At 49.6% G+C, this 13,309-nt stretch overlaps 1 protein-coding gene across 2 annotated transcripts in view; it reads left to right on the forward strand.

The window, feature by feature from the left end:
• Nup133 (nucleoporin 133) overlaps nucleotides 1-13,309 on the forward strand; it is a 46,036-nt gene that overhangs the window by 26,604 nt on the left and 6,123 nt on the right. For both annotated transcript variants that reach the window (XM_046432074.2, XM_046432076.2), the window contains exons 15-22: nucleotides 1,138-1,362; nucleotides 4,255-4,377; nucleotides 5,250-5,349; nucleotides 5,966-6,217; nucleotides 6,978-7,111; nucleotides 8,433-8,591; nucleotides 10,010-10,145; nucleotides 12,848-12,966. In XM_046432074.2, the coding sequence (XP_046288030.1) occupies nucleotides 1,138-1,362; nucleotides 4,255-4,377; nucleotides 5,250-5,349; nucleotides 5,966-6,217; nucleotides 6,978-7,111; nucleotides 8,433-8,591; nucleotides 10,010-10,145; nucleotides 12,848-12,966 (1,248 nt within the window). The remainder of the gene's footprint in view (nucleotides 1-1,137; nucleotides 1,363-4,254; nucleotides 4,378-5,249; nucleotides 5,350-5,965; nucleotides 6,218-6,977; nucleotides 7,112-8,432; nucleotides 8,592-10,009; nucleotides 10,146-12,847; nucleotides 12,967-13,309) is intronic.

Below are 13,309 nucleotides of genomic sequence, written 5' to 3' on the forward strand. Positions count from 1 at the left end.
GGATATGGGGCTGGGGCTCAGTGGTGGAGTGCTCACCTAGCGTGCAGGGGGGCACTGGGTTCGATCCTCAGCACCACATAAATGTAAAATAAAGATATTGTGTCCACCTAAAACTTAAGAATAAATATTTTAAAACAAAAAGGATTTCTAGCTGGGCCAGTGGCACACGTATATAATCCCAGCAAACTTGGGAGGCTGAGGCAAGAGGATTGTAAGTTCAAAGCCAGCCTCAGCAAAAGCGAGGTGCTGAGCAACCCAGTGAGACCCTGTCTCTAAAATACAAAATAGGGCTGGGGGTGTGGCTCAATGGTCAAGTGCCTCTGAGTTCCATCCTCGGTACACACACACACACACACATACACATGCACACACGCAAGATATCTAGCTAGGCACAGTGGTGCACATCTGTACTCCCAGCTATTCAGGAGACTGAGGCAAAGAGGATCCCAAGTTCAAGGCCAGCCTCAGCAACTTAGCCAGACCCTGTCTCAAGACAAAAAATAAAAGGGGATGGGGTTTGACTTAGTAGGATTGGGTTCAGTAGGAACCCTGGGTTTAACCTTGTGTGCCAGAAAAATCTTTACCATCATTATTGTCGTTAAATGTTATGAAAAAATAAAATCCTTAGAACAGCAGTGTGGAATGAAACCTCTTGTATTTTAGAAAAGGGAAGCTGCTAGCAGATGAGGAAGTGAGAGTGAGAGGAGCAGGTGCTAATTGATGAGAGGGAAAAGTGGCCACGGTGTCCTGGTTGCTTCCTGGTTCCTCTGTGGTCGTTCCTCTAGTGCTCAGGAAAGCTGGATTCCAGGAACCCACCAGAAGCCACCTCAGCAGGTGGGAGCCAGCAGGTGTGCAGGGCAGCAGCATGCCAGGCCATGAGCTGGAGCCAGCCCTGAAGGTACAGGAGAGGTGATTGGCATAGGTGGGAAAGAATAGTTTGACCATTTTGAAAACTACGACCAGGAACTAAGGATATCTAGGGTGGACTCGGGTGGCCCTAACAGGCATGTCCAGGCTTCCTGGCAGCCTTGCCTGGGTAAAGCTTGACCAGGTGGCTGCAGGTGCAGGGAACAAGCTGCCCTGGCTACAGATTGCAGTGAGCGTCGTCTCAGGGACACGTGCTTGTCTTCTTGCAAGGTTGGCCTATTTGGGCGTCTGCACACATCTCCAGTCAGAGGGACACCAATGGCAACCCGCCGGCTGCTCTGTGAACACGCGGAAAAGCTATCTGCAGCGATTGCTCTCAAGAACCACCACTCACGGCGGCCAGACCTTGTGAACACTGCCATCCAGGCGGCGCTGAGCAAGAGGGAGCGGGAGATCCCACCCAGCCTGACGCCTGCAGACGTCTTCTTCCGTGAGGTCAGAGGCATCCTTGTCTGGCTTTCTTGGATCTGCAGAGGGCACCATTTGCTGATCGTTCTCAGACAGGGCAGAGTGAGGATAAACTGAATCTTAGAAGACCCTATGTACATTTTAAATTAAACTCCCAGTTTTATGGTCACTGCCCCTCAGGTGTCAACTCATTGTTACCTGCTCTGTAACAGAGCTTGCACAGCTGACCTAAATGTACTCCCTGCTTGCTTTGGGTACCTGGGGGTTCCTGCCTCCACAGCCCCTCCTGGCTGCCTCGGAAAGCTAGCCTTCCCTGGGGACTCCAGCCTTGGCCCCTTGTGAATGTGGGTCACTGCAGAGGCCAGAGGTGGAGTGGCTGTTCTCTCAGCTTTCTCACCTGCCACATCTGCATATCCTCTGCCTCCCAGTGGCTGTCCCCCTCCGCTTGGGTGGATCATGCTCACCGGGAGCATTGACCCATCCTAGGCTGCACCCTGGATCTTATCTGCCACTATGTAGTGGTCACTGTAGTGAACCCCACCTCAGCTCCCTCCTGGGTTCCTGCTGATGCCCACTTCATGCCATCTCTTTTTGTAGTGCTGTCTGTTTAGATGTGGGGGCAGCTCCTCCTTCACCCCTGTGATATCTGGAATATCAGGCTCTGCTGGCACCTTGATTCTGGCTCTCCACTCCTGCAGCCAGGCTGTGTCCGAGTCCATCAGGCTGGGCTGGGTTCTTCTTCTCTAGTGCTTGCTGCACTTTCACCTAAACTCAGACTTTCTGTTCAGTCTTGGGAATGTGTTGAGCTTGAATTTCCTGTTTTTAGACGCTGGGTTGGTTAGTTCCTAAGGAGTGTGAGGAGTAGCACTTTGTTTTGCAGTTCTGGGCATGGAGCCCAGGGCCTCGTGTGTGCCAGGCAAGTGTTCCACCTCTAAGCTGTGTCCCAGTAGCACTTTTTGGCTCTGTTTTAATTTTTAATGTAAGAAATTTGGCAGAAAATTGAAAGATAATCCACCTCAGGTTTCCTAATTAACAAGTCAAATTGTAACCTTGGTGTTTTCTTTGGTCTTTATTCCAGCATGGTTTTATGGGGTAAGCAAAGATTTAAAAAATATCATTAATAGTAGATTTTAAAACTATCATAAAGACCTGAGCAAGAGTCTAGTTCCTTTCCTGCATTTGGCTTGCAGGGCAGAGCACAGTAGGGAATTTATAGTAAGGCATATATAGCTTCCCGCCAACTGAGTGGAGGTCATTAACTGGGTACATAATTCACGAGTAGCTCTTTAGGAGCACCATGCAGCCAAACTGAAAACAATACTGTGCCACATGAAGGTGTCTTCAGCACGTCCCCATCACCCTGGTGTGCTGCTCTCCAGCCTCCTTCGCCTTCCCTGTGCATGGCCACACTGCCAGGGATTGCTGGAAGAGGGGTGTGTGAACACCTCACATGTGCAGTCTGTCCATGTGGGGTGGTGAGTTTGCATTCTGAGTAGGCATGTAGCCCTGATGGCCTCTGGTGGAGGGCCACACGTGGAGCGTGTCCTATTTGGCGGCCTGATGGAAAGTGCACTGACAGCCTGCACTATTGGCTCTCTTCCCGCATGGCCCCTCTGCAGCTGGGGAAGTGGCACCGCCTGGGGCTGGGAGCAGCTTCAGGCCAGCGTGTGTTCGAGAGCACCAAGGTGGACACTTGCTATGTGGGTACAGTGAGTGTGCTTGATTTCTTACCTTGGTCATCTCTCAGTGTTCACAGGGGAGCAGTTCCAGGACCCTATGAATGCCAAAATCCACAAGTCCCTGGTATAATACAGGGTAATGTTTGCATAGAACCTATACATATCCTCCCCACTCACTTTAATTTTTCTCTGGTTACTTATAAAACCCAGTGCAGTTATTTACTATTAAGTAGTGTATTGTTTTAGAAATAATTTTTTTAAATTTATTTTTACGTGGTGCTGAGGATAACCCCAGCCCCTAAGGAATAATTTTTTTAAAGTCTACATATTGGGTACAGTCCTAACCCTGTAGGCCTGTTGCATACTACCTTGAGCAACATTGTAACTTTTTTTCTCCCATCATTTTTAGTCTGAGGTTTGAGTGCACAAAGGTGAAATCTGTGCTGTGGGCAGCCAACAGTGAATGGCTCCATTGTTTCCATCTCAACAGCATAAACATTCTTACCTTTCTACTCAAAAAGTAACTGTGCTACTCCAGCACCTGTGGCTGGGTCAGGTGGAGGCTCCGGTTTGCAAGAGTGGCTCTGCTTGGGCCAAGTGGGGGGTGGGGGGGGCTCCCTGGGGCAGCAAGCCTGAACCTGTCCAGTGCTCTGCTGCAGCACCTGTGTGGACCAGAAGGCAAGGAACCAGGAGCTGGTTTCCCAGCTCTTCACCCAACACAGTTGGGCCTGAAGGAGCACATTACTGCCATTGCAGAGGAACAGCATTGGTAGCTAGGGCTGTGTGAAGGTCACATCCCACCCTGAGGCACAGCAGCAGGTAGCAAGTACTTTAGCTACTTGGAGTGTGAATTTAAAAATCTTTTTGGTAGCAATCCAGGTTTCACCTATTTATAAGACTTGGTGATTCGGAGGCTCTTCTTTTTGGTAATGAGGATTTAACCTGGGGCATTTACCATTGATCTGCATCCCCAGCCCTTTGAGACAGGGTCTCACCAAGTTGCTTGGGGCCTCAGCCTCCCCAGCCCCTGGGATTACAGGCACATGCCACAGCACAAGCTTGGGCAATCTTAAAATTTGGGAGATTCTAATTTCCTTGTCTCTCAACTTTGTGTCCAATATTATTGGGTAGTAGGTTTTCTCCTGTCTGATGATCTGAGGACGTTCTTGGAAACTAAGGCTATGGCACAGCTGTCCCCAAGCCTCCATGACTTTGTGCTAAGCAGTGACTCTGCCCTCAGGTTTCCCAGGTGGATACCATCTGCGAATGTCTGCTGGAGCACGAGGAGCAGGTCCTGAGGGACACGGCGCTGGACTCCCTCGAGTGGGCGGAGGTGGCCGTCGACGTCAACACTGTTCTCAAGGTAGTCCAGCTGCATCAGCATCAGTGGCCCAGAGCCTGAGAGGGAGAGATGAGAAGGTGGTTTCCTTGTCCCTGCTCTGTTGTAATTGACTTAGCAAGACCGTCTCAAAGAGAAAAAAAGGCTGGGGGTGTGGCTTAGTGGTAGAGCACTTGCCAAACATGTATGATACTCTGAGTTCAGTCTCTTGTACCACAATAAAAAGGCAGAGGCCAGGCATGGTGGCACACACCAGTGGCTCAGGAGGCTGACGCAGGAGGATCACAAGTTCAGGTTCCCTGGTACAAAAAAAAAACGCAGAAAGAACCAAAAGTGCTGAGTATCTATTGTTTTTGCAGTACTAGGGATTGAATTCTGTGAGTTACCACTGAACATCACCAGCCCTTTTTTATTTTAGGCAGGGTCTTTTTTAAAATTAATTTATGTATTTTTTATATTTATTTTTTAGTGGTAGTTGAACACAATGCCTTTATTTTATTTATTTATTTTTATGTGGTGCTAAGGATCGAACCCAGGACCTCGCACATGCTAGGCCTGCGCTGTACCGCTGAGCCACATACCCAGCCCTAAATTTATATATTTTTGAGACTGAGAGTCTTGCTGAGTTACCAAGGCTAACCTTGAACTTGTGATCCTCCTGCCTCTACCTTCTGAGTCACTGAGATCGAAGTTGTGGCCACCACATCTGGCCTGAGAATAGACTTTGGTGTTTCAGATCATCCTTCTGAAGCTCATCAATCTGGACTGCACTGTGTCTTAGTGGTAGAGCACTTGTTTGCCACATGTGAGGCCCTGGTTCAAGCCCCAGAACCACAAAAAAAGGAAAAGTAAAACCATGTCACATCTGTCTGTGATAATATGTCTCGTTTTCTCAGGACATGCTGCAGGCTGCTAGTCATTATCGCCAAAATAGAAGCTCCTTGTACAGGAGAGAAGACGCAGGAGGAAAAGAACCGGAATATGTTCCATGGACAGGTAGAATACTGCTGCTCACAGGGTGTTCCTTACAGCCCGTTATCCCCAGAGCAAGTCTGTAGGAGCAGAAGCCACATGTGCCCCATGGCACATGGTGGGCCTGCTCAGTGTGCTCCTGACAGCCTGACCTGCTGGCAGCTATGTTTGAGCACAGGTTTGTGAGTGGCATGAATAAACCCCAGTGCCACCTCCAGCATGACAGTGCTGGTCTGCTACTCATTCCTTCGCATGCACTTGTAAACTCCCCCAGCATTTGTTTTAACTGGTACTCACTGTACATCTACTGGTACAAGTAGTAGATACCACTGGTATCTCAGTACAAGTAGCTGCTCCCAAAAACAGGCCTGGCCCTAGGCAATGGGCTGTATGTTACATTGACGTAGCACCACAAAGGAGGTGCCGAAGCTTTGGCAGAGTTCAGAAGGAAGAAGGTGCGGTTTGCCTGACTGCTGAGGGGAGCTCCACAGGGAATGCGGCTCATTCAGGGCACAGGCCAGTGTCACCTGCACACAAACATGCTTCCCTGTAGCAGTGATATCACATGGGCTTTAGGCAACTGATTTTCCCTCAGCCACTGGGAAACCCTGACAGCCAACAACTCTTTGTGACTCCACAGCAACAAGTGGGCCCGCTGGCATCCGAACCGCTATCGTGCGCCAGCACGGGATCATCCTGAAGATTGTCTACCCGCAGGCAGACAGCAATCTCCGCAACATCCTAATGGAGCAACTGGTTGCACTGATTGATTGCTTTCTGGATGGCTATGTTTCACAGCTGAAGTCTCTGGACAGGTCCAGTGACCAGGAGAGATATAACAGCCTGGAAATGGAGTACCTGCAGAGACGCTCAGACCTCTTGTCTCCTCTACGTGAGTGCAGGGTGCTTTGTGGAGGCTCTGGGTCTGAGTGTGCAGGACCAAAGGAGGGGTCAGACACCCATATGTCCCTGTGCCTCCATATGGGACACCTTGGGAAAACCTAAATTGAGCAACTAAAACCAAGAGTACCAAGGGTCTTTCCTTTTCTTTGTTGCCCAATTTAAGCTTTTATAGGTGTCCAGCAGTGGATCTGCAGCCTGGCCAGTGTGGTGGTGTCTTCCCCGCCCTATCCAAGAACTCGGAGTGCTGCAGACACTACTGCTGTCCCTGTGTGTTTAGTCAGCCTTCTTCAGGCACGGCACCTGCTTGGGCTACACCAAGTACATACAGATGCTACTGTGGACACACAAAGATGGCACCCACCCCAAGGCCCAAGGGATAGACCAAAGAGGGCAGTTGATTAAACAGTGACCTAAAGAGCCCAGTTCTCGGGCATTGCAGGAGCAGCCTCACAGCAGAGTGTGGCATGACTGGGGAGGGCCAAGCAGGCATGCTGTGGAGCTGAGGGCCAGGCATGCTGGCCGGGAAGTGGGAGACAGCATCGTGTCTGGAAGCTGCAGGGAGGCAGTGGACTGTGTCTGCACTTTGGCAGTGCATATGGATTAGGAAACTAGTGCCAGCAGCCAGAAAGGTCCCCGTCCCCTTGGTTATTCTTAGTGTGCAGTATGAACACAGGGAAGTTTCAAGTACTGTTTTCACTATGTCTTTAATGTTTGCTAACAGGATTTCTTCCTTCTGTTCTCATTTTCAGTCACACTGGGCCAGTACTTGTGGGCTGCTTCTCTAGCAGAGAAGTACTGTGACTTTGACATCTTAGTACAGTTGTGTGAGCAGACTGACAACCAGAGCAGGCTCCAGCGCTACATGACTCAGTTCGCCGATCAGGTAAGGCGCTGGGCATGTGGGTGGTGGGCCACCCTGTGGTCAGGCTGCTCTCTTCCATCTGTCCCTGGGGCCTTGGGGTAGGTGCCATCGTTTTGTATCTACAGCAGCACCTGTACTTAGTGCAGCCCAAGCAGGTGCCGTGCGTCCTGTGACCCACAGCGGCATCTATTGGGATGTTGTGGGACCTCACTGGCTCCTTGTGTGTTCAGGGCCCAGGCATCTATAGGGTGTTGTGGGACCTCACTGGCTCCTTGTGTGGTCAGGGCCCAGCTATGGGGCGCTTCATGTACAGAATTTCACAGTAGTGCTGAACTGTGTGCTTTCCACCCATTGTGACTTTTAAATTCTTGTTATGGATTCTGATCATCTGTGGGCATTTTCCCTCCGTGTGTACATTTCCTTTAACGTGTTCTGTGATTATCTTCAAGCCCTGCTGACTTTACAACCTGCTCACTCTTGGGTCAGCCTCAGCTGACCTCCTCTTTGGTCTTGTGGTTTCTAGTTGTGGCATGGACTTTGGGGTGAAAGAGCAGTGTGGTGGGATGAGTGTTTTCTCCTGGGACAGCCCTTTCCTTCTGCAGTTGCAGTGCGAGGCTGAGCGCGGCAGGGAGGTGGCCAGGGCTCTGTCACCACCTCTACCATTGTGCTTCATTTCTGGTCTCATGTCTTTTGGGAAGAGACCTCTGGTGCGAATATCTCCTAACTCTCCCCTGGTCTTCAAGTCCATGTGCACCGCATTCCAGTGCCCAGCACAAGGTTCCTGGGGGCCTGCCTGGATTCCCACTCACCATGCCAGCCCCCGTGGCTATCCGCATGGCACTGCCTGCGAGGCCTTGCTGGGGGATGGCACAGTCCCATGCTCTCCAGTAGAACGCTCTGTGATGGTGGAGATCATGTTTATATCCGTTGTCCAAGAGAGAGCAGCTGGACACACGTGGCTGTTGACCACTGAGGCTCTTGGCCGGCGCCTGAGAAACTGAAGTTTTAACATTAGTTAAATTTAACTACTACTCATGGCTGACAGCTCCCTCACCAACCTGTGCACATTCCAATTCTGCCAGTAGCAAAGCCAGTGATTATGAAATGAGATTCCTTCTGAACCTGAGCCTACTGGCTTGTCCAGTGAGATGATTGAATTAGGCAAACAGGAAAATCACTATCGTAGGAATACGTATCGATGTGGTAACAGCATAGGAAATTATTGCTTAAAAGGAGAACCTACTTTGGGCTTTGGAAGCTGCTTAGCATTTTGTTGTCATGCCAGAGCGTCTTAGAGCTGCACTGACAAGCAGTAATGGGTTCTCACCTCTGTGACTTGTAGAATTTTTCAGACTTTCTCTTCCGTTGGTATCTGGAAAAAGGAAAGCGGGGCAAGTTATTGTCTCAGCCTGTTTCTCAACATGGACAGTTGGCAAGTTTTTTGCAAGCTCATGAACATCTCAGCTGGCTACACGAGGTTAATAGCCAAGAGCTGGAAAAGGTAAGAAGGACCCGGTTGTGTGAAATGGGTGTGTGCAGCTGTTGGTGTGTTCTGAATTCATTTGGTTTTAGTAATTCAACCACTATTTATGGCTGTGCTCCTGAGCAGGGGTTTGTGTCTAAGACATATACAAGGAACTCAACTTAAAAATGGGCAGAAGACCTGAGTAGACATTTCTGAAGAGAAGTGGTATGGATGCCACAGAGGAGCACGCTTGGTATCACCACAGCGAGTACAGGGCAGTCCTGCAGGCCAGTGCATGCCTTACAGAGCAGCCTCCTTAGCACCACAGGAGAATGGTGCTGGGGAGGAGGCAGCAGAAGGAACCTCAGCCTGGTCTCGGTGGGAGTGTCCCCCCATGCAGCCAGTGGGGGCTGTGCTGGGGCTGCTCAGAGATCAGCAGTGGCCACACATCCTGCTGCTGACTTCTGGGTGTCCCCAGACAATGTGACATCAGTGTGCCACCCACACTTGTGCACTGACTATATTAGCGACCAAGTTGAGGGATTAGCTGCATCCACGTGGGTGAATGACAGGCACGTGCATGGTGGTGCGACACTCAGTTTTAGAAACAAATCTGCCATTGGCTACAGCATGGGTGACCCTGGTGGACCTGTTGCTCAGTGGAATAAGCTGGGACTAGAGTGACGAGTACTGTAGTCTCCCATCCACAGGGTCCAGCACGGAGTCACTCAAGCAGAGAGCAGACTCTAGCAGAGGCTAAGGTGAGGGGCAGAGGGCTGCAGCCACCATGCAAACTGCAGCCCAGGGAGGAAAGGTGCTGCTTACGTGCTGCCAGTTGACAGCGGTGCACTCAGGGAGTAGACTTCAAGTATTCTTATCCTGGAAAATAAGTCCTTGGGTAAAGGAGCTGTTCATTGGTCTGATTTAAGAGTTCCACATTGTATGTGTGTGTTATAACCTCATTTTGCACTCCATAAATGTATGTGCTTGTTTTTGTCAACTTATAATAAACAATGTTTACAAATTTAGAAGGTAGTACTTACAGGTTATTAAATCCTCCCACTCTGGAATAATTCGATAAATTTGGCATTATTGATTTATGATGACGTTGTCATTACTTCTAATACCTCAAAAAAAAGTGAGCCGTTGTGCTTTGGCTACTGATACAAAACAGTAATCTCTGGAGCAGTCGTTGCCAAGCGTGCATAACCATTATTGTAATGAGAATATTCTCAGAGCTAGCTCATTCCAGTTGGTTGAGTAAAGCACTCCCCTGGCAGGTACCCAGCGGCCTGCCTAGTTGAGACTGCGGCTCCAAGCAGGCTGGCTGTGCTGGTTGCTGGTGTGCCATCATGGGCTCAGCTCAGGGGAGGCAGCATTCAGGGTGTGCCGAGCCCTGCTTCCCAGTCAGGTTGACACCAGGACCTTACCCTGCCTCTTGTGGTTTATTGTAGGCTCATGCAACGCTTCTGGGTTTGGCAAATATGGAGACTCGTTATTTTGCCAAGAAAAAAACACTTCTTGGCTTGAGTAAATTGGCTGCATTAGCATCGGACCTTTCAGAGGATGTATTGCAAGAAAAAATTGAAGGTAAGAATGAAACTGGAGGAGAGCCTGGTAAAGGTCACAATGTTGCTTAGCGCCTGGAGTGTGCGTAGCCCTCTCTCATATAAGGCGCTGTGTACTCCACATTCCTGCAGTTACTTGGTTATGTGCTTGAAATCCTTATTTTTTGGAAAGAATTTGTATTTTAAGCCAGAATTCCTAAAGAATAAAAAGTCGGGCATAGTGGCACACGCCTGTAATCCCAGCAGCTTGGGAGGCTGAGGCAGGATGATCTCAAGTTCAAAGCCAGCCTCAGTAACTTAGCAAGGCCCTAGATAACTCAGTGAAACCCTGTCTCTAAATAAAAATATTTAAAAAGGGATGGGGATGAGGCTTGGTTGTTAAGCGCCCTTCATTTCCTATATTCAATTCCTGATACAATATATATATATATATATATATATATATACATATATATATATATATGTATGTGTGTATGTTCAAGTGAGCATGACTGGAAGGCTGGTTATGCACGCTTGGCAACAGTATTCTAAGGTGGGACTGCAGAGAGAGCTCGGGCTTCACATGGGGCTTCTCATAGGCCGTGCTGTTGGTGCAGTTCTGAAGCTGTTTTGTAGAAGAAGTGAGGAAATACTGTTTTGTTTTTGAGAACCGAGAAGGGAGTCACAAGTGTGAAATGAAAGAGAACTGTTACATATTCAAATTGCAGATCTCGGTGGGGTCTTGTCTGAAGGGCCCCACACTGTCCCATGCCACGAGCCCTGTGCAGTCTGGTGTCTCTTCCAGTTTCCAGTGAGAAGAAACGGGGCTGTTGACCAGGTGACCTAGGAGGGTTCTGCTGGGTCAGAAAGTACAAGAGCCTTGAAGAGCTCCTTCTCAGTGTCAAGGTGGTGGCGAAGGATTGCATGTCACAGTTTATGAAAGAAAAGCCAGGGCTTTACATGGTGGCACATACCCATAATCCCAGAAATTTAGGAGGATGAGGCAGGAGGACCACAAGTTTGAAGCCAGCTTTAGCAACTTAGGGCACTGTCTCAGAATAATTAATTAATTAATTAAAAGAGAGAGAGAGTGTGTGTGTGTGTGTGTGTAAAAAAAAAGTAAAAGTCCATGAATCCACAGTGTTCCCCAAAAGGGGGGGGTCAGTAAAATGCTTCTTTACAAATAATTGACAGCTAATATGGACAGGGTGGTTGATGTCACCACTTTGCAATTACAGCAAATGATTGGTCACCAAAAGACACTAGAATCAGTCGGGTACTGTTGCACATGCCTACAGTCCCACCAGCTCTGGAGGCGAAGGCAGGAGCAAATTCAAGGCCATCCTAGGCAACTTAGCAAGGCCCCCATCTCAAAAAGATGGCAGGCCCGTTCAGTTCAGGGTCTGGTGAAAGATGTTGCCGGGTTTCAGAGTGTTGGTACACAGATTAGACACAGCCCACATCCCACGCTTCCTGGGGTGGTGTGACAAGTGGTACCTGCTGTCGCCTGCCTATTTCTGCCTGAAGTGTTCATCCTGAATCTGGTCACAAGGGGGCAGCCAGTGTGCCTCAAGGGCAGAACATTTTACAGCGTACTCAGCTGGACACTTAACATTTCGGCAATGCAAAAGACAGGCAGCCCTAGATCATAGGAACCCAAGAGCCATCACCCAGAGATTGCAGTTGGCTCTTAGGTCACACCTCTGATTTGGGAACCACTGAGAGAGCCTGGATGTGTTTAATACTAGGTGACTGTAGCATGCTGTGTCCACTCTGTGGGCCTGACTCTGAACCATGGTGATCGGGTGGTACCTGCTGAAGTCTGTGGACGTGGTGTGCCATGACAACTGCACCCTCCATGAGAGGGGGATGTGTGTAGTCAGACCGTCCAGCAGCGGGCCAGGCAGAACGCCCAGAGACATGCCAGGTCCCGCAGAAGCTACAGATTTGTAATTTTCTCAAAATAAAAATTGAAGAGGGCCCGGAGTGTGTGTAGCTCAGTAGTAGAGGGCCTGCCTGGCATGTGCAAGGCTCCAAGCTAAGCCCCTAGCACCACTGTCACACATGTGCAAGTAGTGAAGTAAATAGGCCTGGAGGAGGGGCCTCTGCTGTGTGGACAGGCTGAGGTCTACACAGTGGTTATTTTCAGGTCTCTCGGATGGATTCCCTGCAGACTGTTGTAATGACTTTAAAGTTATATGAATAACTATATGGGAAAATAAATAACCATATGGGAAATCTGTAAATTTTAGAAAAAACACACCAAATAAGTTGTGTTGTAATAGGTTCTCGCTCCCTGAGCTGCCCTCTGGATCTGCTTTTCTAGATATTGAAGTGCACAAACATGCTTTTTAAAAAACTGAGTGTGTGTGGTGCTGCAGGTACTTTGACTGCACAGCAATGCCTACCTAGCAGCCCAGAGAGTCTGCGCATGCAGAGGCTTTGTGTGCTGGCCAGTAGGCTGGCCTCATGTCAGTGCAGGCACTGCTCTTCTCCTGTTGTGCCCTGGTGGCTTTGCCCCATTCCCCTGTGTGGATGAGGCTGGGCCACACTGGGGCTAAAGTCTGGGCCCCGCCCCTCTTGAAGCAGCCAGGAAAAAGCAGTACTGGTGGCATCCTGAGGTCATTGTGCAGCAGTGCTGTGACGTAGCAATGTTGTGGCTCTAGAGCTCTTTGTTGTCGGTTTTGCTTTGTGACTGCAGAAGTGAAAGTCTCATCCTTCTCCCTCTCTGTCCTTGAACACCAGCAATGGCTGAGCAGGAGCGCTTCCTGCTGCACCAGGAGACCCTGCCTGAGCAGCTGCTGGCAGAGAGACAGCTGCGCCTCGGTGCCATGCCCGTGCTGACAGCTCCACAGCTCATCAGTGTAGGTGTTGCACCTCCTGTTCCCGTGCTCATAACACCCCAGTGTGTGCTGGCCAGCCTCTACCTCCCCGGGCTGCTCCCCTGGCCCTCCAGATCCACCTCTCGTGACCAGGAGGAGTCACCTGTAGTTCACTTTCCTGGAAGAGTGCACTGTGCAACTGATATTTCCTCTACAATGTCACTCTTCAGTTTTCCGTAGCAAAATAGTTCAGAAAAGGATTTGTATGGTTCACAGGTGCCGCCTATGCCCCTTTTCTGGGAACCAAGTGTTCCCGAGGGTATGGCTGGGAGGGGGTTGCATGGGCAAGTTGGCCAGTGCTCTTTCCTCCTGAGAAGACCAGCAC

The sequence above is a fragment of the Marmota monax genome, unplaced genomic scaffold (assembly GCF_021218885.2).
Source record: "Marmota monax isolate L192 unplaced genomic scaffold, Marmota_monax_Labrador192_F-V1.1 WCK01_AAM20220418_F8-fsc00071, whole genome shotgun sequence".
In the NCBI taxonomy this organism is placed as follows: domain Eukaryota; kingdom Metazoa; phylum Chordata; class Mammalia; order Rodentia; family Sciuridae; genus Marmota; species Marmota monax.